At 35.5% G+C, this 12,208-nt stretch overlaps 1 protein-coding gene across 1 annotated transcript in view; it reads left to right on the top strand.

Moving 5' to 3' along the window:
• The window catches only part of LOC140332394 (cadherin-like protein 26), a 39,281-nt gene extending 27,476 nt beyond the window's left edge, over window positions 1-11,805 (top strand). Inside the window, exons 13-20 of the mRNA XM_072413665.1 lie at window positions 560-675; window positions 3,068-3,121; window positions 5,588-5,635; window positions 6,683-6,739; window positions 6,819-6,908; window positions 7,815-7,874; window positions 8,506-8,589; window positions 10,387-11,805. Coding sequence (XP_072269766.1) covers window positions 560-675; window positions 3,068-3,121; window positions 5,588-5,635; window positions 6,683-6,739; window positions 6,819-6,908; window positions 7,815-7,874; window positions 8,506-8,589; window positions 10,387-10,629 — 752 coding nt within the window. The 3' untranslated portion in view covers window positions 10,630-11,805. The remainder of the gene's footprint in view (window positions 1-559; window positions 676-3,067; window positions 3,122-5,587; window positions 5,636-6,682; window positions 6,740-6,818; window positions 6,909-7,814; window positions 7,875-8,505; window positions 8,590-10,386) is intronic.
• Window positions 11,806-12,208: the final 403 nt, after the last annotated feature.

Here is a 12,208-nt window from a genome sequence, read left to right as displayed (position 1 = left end):
GTGTGCAGTTAATTCTTTATGTCTCTATGTAGCCGTTTCCTAGACTCTGGGAATAAATGAGAACCTTGGCTGTTTATTAGCTTATAAAATCCACTCTTTTCTTTATTTTGCAGATAAACACAAGAAAATAATTTAGGACACCGATCACTTTGTTGAAGTTATTAAAATGTTGATTGAAACTATTCCAATTAGCATTTTTTGAAAGTGGGTATAGAACTTTGCAGGAATTGGGGGTGTCCTGGGTGATTTTATACTGCTGATTACTTGACAGAGACAAGATAAATTAAAAAAATGTAGACATTTAGTTTACATCTGTTCTTTAAAAAAAAAAAAAAAACATTCCGTGTTATTCCTGATGCCTTGCCTTACTTATACGGCAGAGGGCATTATTTTACCTTTGGGAATATGAAGAGAAAAGACTACCAAGTAGATTGTTTTCCATTTTTGCAGTAACTATTTGGTCTCTTTCTGTCTCTCTCAAAAAGATTTTTTTGTAACCTTAACCCTACTAATCTATATCCAGCAAATACTCATGGTAATTTTAATTTCATTGCTGTAGTGCTTTGTTTCCTGGTGTGCAAAATACAGAATAGAAAAGTAATGGTCCCAGTTGAAAATGAGCCTCTAAATTCAATCATGATGTACAATGAAGAAGGAGGAAACAAGGACTGTGAGGTATGAAGTGACATTTGTCTGTGTCCTTTATGATAGACATTAAACCATCATCTCTTGTTTATCCATAGAGCCAAACAAACAGTATTTCACTTTTTTTCACAATTTTCTGTTGTGCAGTTGCTAAGCATATGTATATGTGCAATGAGCAGGTACACCTAGCAAACACTTTAGGTCAAACCCAGCTTCCTCTCAAATTTGGTTTATAAGTAGCATTTGAAAAATACTCACAAAAACTTTTTTTTCCCTGCAATCTGATAATTGGCTAAACCAGGGGATTCACTTTATATCTTTAGAAATCTATAAAGTAAAAATTCCACAATATATACATAGATATACAGTCCTGCTGCCACTAAGGAAACATCACCAGCCCCATTGCTCTACACAATGCCACTTCAGTTCATGTTATAAAAAAAGAGAAGTTCTGTGAAGTTGAATTATTGTCACAACACTAAATAATAAAATACTGCATTGTGACCCTAAACCAGAGGCATTATGTTGTATGATGAATTTACCAATATCACATGTAGAGGAAATGCTAGCATGTGAATATCTCAATTATTAAACACGCAGTATTGTATAGTTTTTGGGGTTTTTTTTTTAGAACTTTTAGGCTGTTTCTTGCCCAGCTTAACCCAATTCATACAAAAAAGAAAAAGTGTCTCTATTTGCAATGGCATCCAGATTTCATTATCCGGGTGGCTGTTGATTCCAGCATGTGGGCAAGAACAATACTGACATAAGTTTTGGGAAGGTTTTAGGAATGTTTTTGCATGCAGTAATTTTCAATAAAAAGAAAATCAAGAGTTTATATTCTGTACAATTTTTCATCTGACGGAGAGAAATGTGATCTGTCTAAATTGAGCTTATGCATCACAGGTTTACATAAAAACAAAGTGGCCTGCTTCTACCAAGCTATACACAGCTAGAGTCTAGATAACTTTTATTCATCAAAGCAGAACCTGCCTCTGCTGGCCTGGCTTGGAACTGCAATTTCTGCATAGAACATAGAGTAATATCTTTAATGATTAGTGGACTAGCAATCCAAGGCAATAGAATAGCACAATAAAACTGACAACTACTTGTTGCCACATAAAAATAAACAAATTAAATCTCTGCATTTTACTACAGATACTTCAATGAACATCTACAGTTAGTGATCGATCACACTACTTATGTTGGGACACCCAATTCATTTTAAATGAGCTTACCTTTACATATAAAAAACAAAAGGCACCATCTTTTTCAATGCAACACAGCACAATGGTTCACATAAATAACAATACATAGAGCAGATGTATTTTGTTCACATTACCAGACATTTCAAAACAATGTGATATCTTAATGCTTGTGAATGTGCCACAGTAGTGGTACTCCAATGTGTATGTCTGCAGAAATCTGTGCCTGAGTTAATACCCCCCATAGCAAATTTACCCTTGTAGTACCATGGGGATAAAATCTCTATTATGGTAGATTTTAAATATTTCCCATTTTATAAATGAGTATGTACCCAGAAGTACTGTTTACCATATAAAAGTGTGTCTATTTCTGTTTTCATTTTACCAGTGTCAGGCTTAACCTAGACAATGTATACAACAATCCTTTTATACTTTTGAGAGCGCTAGTACATTGATCCTTCTCATAACACTCACACCCACGCAGGTTATGAAAACACAGTAACACAGGTTACATTTCCATTACAATTCTGTATACATATAAAGCTCAAAATAATGCAGTGCAAATTCATCAAACATTACTTTTACCTACAGCTAAGTGTAAGGGTCATGGAAAATCTATTACCATATTGTAGTACTTCATCTGGGATGCAATACACAGCTATTTGTTCACATGAAGGCTGAATGTATGACAAAAGTCTGCACACAGCAATGATGTGATCTATCTGCAGTACTGCCTGGCCACCATGTGTAGCTAATTGTCTGGATCATTGACTGCTATTGAAGCAAACTGCAAGCAGCACAAGACTGGGGGAAAGTTTAAATTCACAGATAGCTTGCTCTGTAATTTATATTTTGATGAATAAGCTTCTATTGTAATTTGTATCAAATAGTATTTCTAAAGGCAATTGTTAGAAGATTTTGCACCTAATATGGTGGTCAACCAAAGATAGTTGGAGCGGTATATCACTTTCTTTGCTTCACTTCATAGCATAAGAAAATACTAGGTGTGCATCTTTAAAAGGTAGGAAAATGTTATACCAATAGATTAGAATGTATTATTGTAATATTTGCAAAAAAAGATCCAATTTGAGCTATAATATATTACCAGCACAGCTACACAATACTTGTTCGTTTTTCAGTGTCACTATCCCATATGTAGTAAATGTTAATGTACACTTGCAACAGATTTAAAAAGTCTGCTCTATTTATTTGTTTAGGCAGCTGCTATAACGGATATAGGAAACATGGCTAACTTCACAAACAAAGAAAAGGTAATAAATCATGTATTTGTGTAAATAATGTTTTACATTTTGTGTAGGTAGTGTCTTATTGTTTGTTAAAAAAAGGCAGACACCAATTAACATTATTGTTTTCACAATGTAATCAAGCACAAAAATAAAATGCCAGAAGTTGTATTTATTTACAGATGAAGCTTTTTGGGATAGGTCTTCCCTGGCTATGTGGGATTTTTGGGTGTTTCCACCAAACTTTCCAGATTCTTTTATCATATTCTTTATAATATAAAAATTGAGGTTTGCTGCCATTGCTGAAAATGCGAGTTGCATGGCTGTTTTTAGTTTTACTACTTTCATACATATTATTGGGGATCATTTATGTGACACAACACAAGAGTGTTATACACAGCTATTCAATCTGTAGAAACATGGCTTACAACATTTTTGGTGGTAACTCACTCACCATTTTTCTTGGAAGGCAAATACAGATGTAGCAATCCTTTAATAAGGGTAACTCTGATATGGAATTGCCTGTGAAGCTAATATTTAATAAAAAATGTTATCAGTAATCAGTCCCACAAAAAGATCCTTTATTCAAGCAGTGTTATTATCAAGCATTGAGCCAATGTGAGTTGATTCCCCATTGCCATCAATGCAAAGACAGACTAACTGTTCATCGCTGAATTGTCATGGGGATACAACACTATAGGGCTGGGTGAGTATCTTTGGGAAGATCAGACATTTTGTTTTTTGTCTTCATGTTACAATCTAAATGACAAAAAGTAACACTTCTAATTTTGCAAATGACAGGACTTCAGTTACAAACATCATGTTTAACAAGACTCATTAACATTCATTTTCAAGCAAACAGCTACAGTTATATAGTTCAAAGAAGCTCACAACCTAATGCCCTATCCTATTCATACATTACTAGCAAAGTCTAGGGCTTAACTTGGGTGTGTTTTTGGAATGTGGGAGGAAACCAGACTGCCAAATGGAAACCCATGCAAACATGGGGAGAACATACAAGCTCCATGCAGACAATGACCTGGGACCATAGTGCTACAAAGGCAAGAGTGCTAGTGGCTGATCCAGCGCTGTTTTACCTGCAAATGATGCATAAGAGCATGCAACAAATTGTGTTTGGCTTGTGTTGATGCCATCAGCTTAAGATATTTCTAAGATCATTCATTAAAAATACGACCTGCTTTAAAGAATATTCATTGACAGGTCCACATGACTTTGCTCTGACCCATCTTAAGCATGCCTAGCATTCATTTAGACTTGTATATCATTCCAAAATTCATTTGATGGGAACAAAAACCTATCAACAAAGACCCTATTTCCTATTTATTACATTTTGATTTACTGCCATGTAGAAAATCCCAATCACTGAACTCCCTTGCTGTTAAGCAGTACAGCTCAGTCAAGGACCAAGTCCCAATTTACTCACTGTGCTCAGTATAGAAACCGCTAACTGTCAGAGAGGTGTCCCCTCCTAAATACATGTTCACATTGTTAGACTAAAAGCACAGTACACATCTTTGGTTTGGGTCCTGATTTGCAGTGAATGTCCAGAAAGGCAAATGCTTTCACAAATACTTGCTCTTTTTTTTAACAAACACATACCTGGATTTATTTATTTTATTTAGATTTTCTGTTCTAATGTTTTGGGGACACAAAAGACCCATTTCTGGTATTTATAGAAGGATGGTGAATTTTATTTTGATAGAAAATTCTACTGAAGAATTTCCTTTTTTATAGGTTAGAGAAGGGCAACTAAATTAATAAAAGGAATGAAGGAGCTCAGCTATGAGGAGAGATTAGCTGAACTGAATCTATTCTCCCTTGAGAAGAGATGTATAAGGGGGGATATGATTACCATGTATAAATGGTCCATATAGAGAACTCTCTTCCCCATTATTCACTTTGAGATCATTACAAAGTACAAGAGGTCACTCCTTGCGTCTGGAGGAAAAGAAGTTTAAGCTCCGGATAAGGAAGGGATTCTTCACTCTAAGGTCTGTGAAAATGTAGAATCGGCTCCCTCAGGAAGTAGTTTCAGCAACTACTATAGATTGCTATAAGAAAAAGCTGGGTATTTCTAGAAGCGCAGAATATAACTGGGTATTAAGGCTTTAAAGTAAAAATAACAGAGACTGTTGATCCAGGGAACATCCGATTGCCTCATGGAATCAGGAAGGAAATTTTTTTCCCCTGTTGAAGCAAATTGTACCAGGGTTTTTTTTTGCCTTCCTCTAGACCAACTATGTCTTATAGGGTTTTATATACAAAGGTAAATATATCCCCTTCTTTATTACCCTCTAGGCAAAACAAGTATTTACCTTGACATGGGAAGGGTAACCCAATGCAAGGGTAGGCTTTTTTCCCTGGAGTTCAGCTTTAAATATGTAATTTGGAAGATAAAAATTATGTTTATTGCAGAACATTCCTACTTATGGCTTATTTCACACTAACCAAGGTTTTTTTATTTATTGTTAGGAGGAAATAGATGCTAATTTTCACAAATCCAATACCAGAAGGTTTTCGGTAAGGTGGTTTCCAGGCTGGTTCTGCATATTGGAGGGAGGAGGTGATGCTTGTCTGAGCTTAGGATGTGAGCAGTTTCACAAATTTCAATGAAAACCACAAATCAGCAAACCTGTGAAATATTTGCAGGATTGTAGAAAAGGCAGTAAGAATAAATTTACATACTTATAAGTAAAAGGTAGAAATAGACACTGGTAACAGCTGACTAATTAGAAAGAAGAACAGTTTGCATTTTTTTTTAATTCTAAGCAGATCAGCAAGCTAAACTTTTTAGCTGGATACCCCAGGGACAGGGAAAAGAGAGAGGTTTTTGTTTAGACGTGTCGAAAGGCAAAGGAAGGGAATATAAAATGTGATTATAGCAGTGACAAGATAAAAATAAACAATTGTCAGTCCTGCAAACCTTCATGCATCAGAGCATGAATTATGACAAAAGCTGCCAAAGTAAAATAACTAGCAAAAATATCTGGTACTTTTAAATCTTATTCATAGATCAATCATATATCATAACATATTATATACATTTATTTGTAAAATAATGCAAAACAAGCAACCTGATTACCCCCAGAACTAGGTCAATAAAGTACTAATATAAAACAAAACATTTTTTAGAACTCCTCTACCTAGCAAAAAGGACCTTTGAAACGTATTTCTAGTTTACAAGAGAAAAAAGTCTTATGTACGTGTGTTTGTAAATAAATGCGGATAGTGCAAACTGATTTATTGTGCCACACCAACATTGTTGCTAGTTACTCAATACACCGCAAATTTTACAAAAAGCCAACATTGACAAGCATGTTTCTAGATTTTGTAATTGAACTATAGTAAGCATACAGATCAAAATTGAGTCCCATGAAAATTTTGCTCCATGCTGGAAATCAAATCTAGGACTCCTAATGTTTTAAAGCAATACTAATTTTTTATAGTCTGTTAGCAAATTACAGTATTCATATCTATTTGATAATGTATTAACCAATTAGGTTCAGAAACACACTGTAAGCACATTATAAATTACATATATAAAAAATAATGTTCATTGTTTTCCAGGCACCAACTGTAGCAGTGCATAATAAAGCTAGAGTGTCACGGTCACACAGTCTGCAGGTAAGTATATGTGGTAATGATATATGTAGTGTCATTTTCTGTTCTGTATACAACTGAAACAAAACTTCTTTTATTCTAGGTGAACAGCTTTAATGGTCATGCCGGAAACAGAATAACATCAGGGGCAGCAGGGACATCCTTTGATCGAGCTAAGAGACAACGACATTCGGTAAACTACATTTAGCAAGAAGTATTCGATGCATCTGTCTAGATGATATTTTATTGAACAATACAATTCTGTCTACCTAGGCATTTACTAATTTTATGAAGAATAGTAACACATTTCCTTATTTTTCCTACATATTGATGCAACAGGGAAAAATAGTTTTTACATGACAGAGAACTGTCAGGGAACCCTATGTATTTGCAAGTACAAAAATACACTATGAGTTAGGATCCATTCACACCTTTGTGTCCATTATTGCAAATGTAAATGAACATTCTTTCTGCTTTGAAAAGTGTTGTTATAAGGGGTTACAATAACTTTGGATGAATATTTAAAAAGTCCATTGGGGCTCATTGGTTTAACTTCATAAGCGCTTTATCATTGCAGAAATCGCTTCCATGTCAATGTTTGCAGAATGACAATCCATATACCAGTGTTATTTTCATTAGTTGTGCTGCCCTCCCCCTCCAATCATATTTTGCTATTTAGGCTTTGTTGGTAGCACTGGGTGGTCAAGCGGACAAAGAGGGAGTTGCCCTCACTTGGAAAAGAACGCTTCAAAAGAAAATAGTTCCAAAAGAAATACCACTCTATTGGTAACTAGTGCATGACAACAGTTCTACAATGGCAATAATAGACACAAAAAGAAAGAATGGAAAACAAGTCATTCAGTTAATGTTAAAAATTGGTCAGTATAAGACTGGTATGAGTTTCGTGTATCTCATACTTGTAACTTGGAATAATATAGATGCATTATTTTATCATTCCAAGTAGAACATTTTACAGTTTAAACCAAGTATCTCTCTGGCACTGTTCTGATGGTTTAGAAAAGCTAGTATAGGTTAGCAAAAAGATGCTGGTTCTCTTTTTACTACAGCAGTCTATTTATTGAAGTGTTTTCTTTTTTAGAGCTATCATACAGGAAGAAGATATAACAACTTCAGCCGAACCAACTCCTCAAGGCATTCTGTAAGTTTTGAACAAAAGAGGACATACTTCTTCCTCATACAATAAAATGTTATTCACATAACATTGTTAATCTGAAGCCCCCAATCATTTGCTATTCTACATAGGGGGAAAACCAGAAATTGGCATGTTCCCCAGCTTAGCTTAAGATGAGGAACTCTACACCTCAAAAAACAAGCGGAAACTCTAAACAAAAGTCAAATACCTGTAATGTTGACATTAGGAGCCACTTTGCAACCCCTTAGTAAGTTACTAACCTGCAAACACGAGTACACATAAAATAATCATGAAATAGCGGCAGCAGGGGACACAGACTATTGTAAGAGACTTTAAATAAGCAACAACTCATGTTCCCCTCTCTGGGCTGTAATACCTACATCCCTGCATGTACTATAATTCTTTTGAAATATACAGGTGACTGTCACAGGGACAGACTTACACCTATGGAGAACTATGTGCCAAAGTCAATTGAGTAAAACAAACCACACTTACCACATAAAGCCTTATAAATCGCCTAATATTAATTACACTCTTTTTTCCATAGATTAGTACCTAGTTCAGCAATCCACATTACTTTTCCTGGATACTGTTGTTTACATGTACAGTTACAATTATTTCCTTTCTTTTTCTGTAGTCAAGTAGGCATTACCGCTCGGCTGGGAATAGCCTTACCCTGCAGAGAAACCATTTGAAGACTCTGGAGACCACTTTACTGCAGGTACATAAATAAAAACCCCACACTCAAAAACCTTAAATTGGACAAACAGCTACATGTACCTTCTTGAACACTACAGGGCACCATAACAAGTTAATGTGAAGTTTGTAGTTTAAGGGAACCTGTCATGAAACACCTACCACTACTAAAAGTTTCATCTGAAAATACTGGCATACTGTCTATGGATGCCAAACAGCAAAAACACCACTAAATTAGTTAATAGTGAAATTTACTGATGGACTCAAAGAATTTCTCATTTGCAGGCATAAATATCACTACTCTTGGTTTGGATTCACAACTTTCTCGGCCACCCAACTTATTTTTCTATAAACAGGCAGGGATTAGACACTAAAAGCTGAACAATAGTGTCACCTACCTGGCTGTGCAGTCTGAAAATGGCTTCAGTATCAGTGGACGGGCAGAAATAGCATTTCTCTACAGCAGATATGAGTCCCAAAGTATTTATCTGTTTGCCCTCAGTTCTGACTTACTGAAGCATCTATAGAACTATAAGGTTATTAAGTTCTATTTACATTTCCTGCCGTTTTGAAATGCTAATATTTAGTTTCCTGGCATGTAAAAAACATTCAATTCAAAAACCCAATTCTCAGTCTTTCCTGGGGTATTGTTCATGGCATAATAATTATAGAATCTTTACGCTATAATAATTCTCCAAGATATGAGAGTTGATACCATAAGTTTCTCGCTAGAGGAAAAACGAAATTCTATTTTAGACATATAATGATTGTTTCCAGTTTTTCAACAACACAGTTCAGCAAACAGAAAATATAATGATTCTGCCCTAACAAATTACTATCTTTACTATCCATAAGTGTTATATCTCAAAGTCATTATACCACATTACAGAGACTAAGAATATAATTATCTAAAGATTATATTAAAAAAGTGTCAAAGATAAAAAGGAACAATACACTAAAAGTACAATATCAAGCCTGCCAATGAAACAGCATATCAGGTTTACAAATTAAACTTGGTTGGATGCTTAACTCATTTTTTATTATTCAAGATTTTTTTTAGATGGTGCTAGTACATGTCTGTTTTATAGGCTGCTATTACGTTCTAAAAATGCTTCAGGTTTCAGGTTTTTTTTTATTTTAATACTGACTTAATAACCAAATATGATAGCAAAGTCTAACTAAAGATGGTGGACTATCAAGGTGATGGTCGTTAATTCATTTTAGGTACAAAGTCATTTAAACACACTTATACCTGTTAGACATACCATACTTTTTAAAAGAAGATCCCTCTTGCCTGATAGAAGGGTGAGCTTTTAACATCAGGGTGCTACTAACAAAATACCCTTTCTAGATGAGGGCATAGCCAGACAATCCACAAGGCACCCTTTGTCCAAGATACAACCTTTGTCCTCTTATTTAGCTCAAGCAAGTGTAGGAGACTGTGTACCTGTCTGTTGTTACATGGGAGAATATACTTTCAGCAGTTTTGTATCGAATAGGGTGCCTTATAAATGCTGGTCTGCTATTCACTAATAATGCACCAGGAAGATTCACCTGCACGGAATATTTGCTGGATGTCAGATTCACTTCCTTACTAAAGGTCCCTAAATGTTTGGTGTCACCATGCCTGACCCTGAATTCTTTAGTTCAGCAGTTAATAACCCTGTAAAAGTTATCGAGTAGTTTTTTTTGGTGTAAAACAGCCCAAGTGCCATCACCTTAGTAAACAAAACCAAACAATGTCATGTTTCTTCAAAGATGACTAACAAAGTAATAGTAAATTGTCTATTACAACCCTGACATGTTGCACTGTTGTTTACAGAAGCTCAATGCTAATATGAATGAAACAGAACCATACAAGCCTCGAGTGTATGCAGAAGAAGGAGAACTATCCAGAGCATCCTCTCTGGACGCCATTAGCATCTCAGGAAGTAGCATTCGAATGGGAAATCTGCAAAGCTTTGGATCCAAGTTTAACATTCTTGAGAATATATGTGAAGGCCATATGAACCTGCCGAAGACTGACCTAACAGAAGACTTTGGTCTTCAGGGCCAGCAAGTATAGCTTGTGTGCCAGAAGATATTAAAGGCAGCAGATATATAAACTTTTTAATAAAAAGGTAATCTGGTAGAGGAAGACAAAAATTTTTAAGGCTGGTAAAAAGACCTCTGCCTCCCTGTAAATTTTTACTTTTCAATGCAGCCAGTCATTGATCCTGTTCATGTCCTTTACGGGAGCATTAAATTTGATGTCTGAACTCTGGTTGACATTCAGTATATCCTGCCTCACCTGACAATCGGCATATGGATTAAGACACTACTATACCTCCACTGGGAGGGCTGGAAAAGGGCTGTAGTTATATAGTGATTCTACATTCTGTTCTGCACAATCTACCTATTTTAGCATCCGCACCCTTATACAGACTTTACAGAAATTTAAAACCGTGAAACAGTATAACTGGAACAGGCAGCTAAGGCATTTCAGAGTTTTACATGTACCTTTTACAAGTAATTAGTTCTTTTCAACTCTACGTATGAGAGTGTGAATGTGCAGAAGCTAACTAACAAACTCCTAACTCCGTATCTTCAAGATTTACTTTACAAATTTGAAAAACGACTTACTCCTCATCTAGGGAAACTGGTACATGTCTGGATTATTTCAATGCTTTACATAGATGAAAACTCAGTTTGCACTAATACTACAGTATACTTCTATAGATTTTCCATAGCATGCATTATGTATTCTCAGGGAACAATGAATGGTGATGGGCTTATCCTGGACTTGGGATTGGGGGGAATTTTTTTTAATGTTTTACAAAACTTTACCATTTACCCAAATGTTTGCAATCTGTGTAAACACTCTACATACATTGTTTTCTCTTTAGATTGATATATCCTGATATTGAAAAGCCTATGTAAAAAAAAAAAAAATAACCCTTTAAAATGGATGTAAATATTTTTATAATCTGAAAATCTAAATGTACAACTTACATTAACTGACAGTAGCACATCACAGTACAGGTACTTATTTCAAACAGAACTAAATCTAGTTAAAAAATGTGACCAGGCAGGTCTTTTATTGCAGAAGGGACAGGTGATGTGCACTGGGCTACATCTGTACAGCTCCATGTATAATCCTGGCATAGTCAGCTGCTCGGACTAAATAGACAGAAGTGCCCGTGAGGTATGTTATTCTGGCCTGGCTGATCAGAATAGATGGAGATCCTGATCCAGGAAGAGGACTAGTAGAAGACACTGGCACTGGCAAATGAAAAGACATTAAAAATCACACCAGCACTAAAATAGCAACATTACCAGCTTACTGGGCTATTACCATCAGTACTAATATTTGGTAGGTTCACTTTAACTGTATCATAGGTAAAGTGAACAAATATACCGAACTGTATATGAAAAGTATGTCAAACACACCATGGCTGTTATTACCCCAGGCATCTCAATTGACAGGCATAAGCTAACCATTCTGGTGTATTGGTTATAGTTGGCGTCTGTAAATAGCCTTACTCCCTCTTTCTTTACCTGGAAAAATCAATGAACACTGTACACATAATGCCCATTCTGTCCTATGGAGTAGGCAGGATTAGCTCTCCCTCTTCCATTAAAAGGCACAACGCTTGTTAATGATT

This window comes from Pyxicephalus adspersus, chromosome 6, assembly GCF_032062135.1.
Source record: "Pyxicephalus adspersus chromosome 6, UCB_Pads_2.0, whole genome shotgun sequence".
NCBI lineage: Eukaryota > Metazoa > Chordata > Amphibia > Anura > Pyxicephalidae > Pyxicephalus > Pyxicephalus adspersus.
The sequence above is the reverse complement of the archived record's forward strand: the minus strand, read 5'-3'. Positions and strand labels throughout refer to the sequence as shown.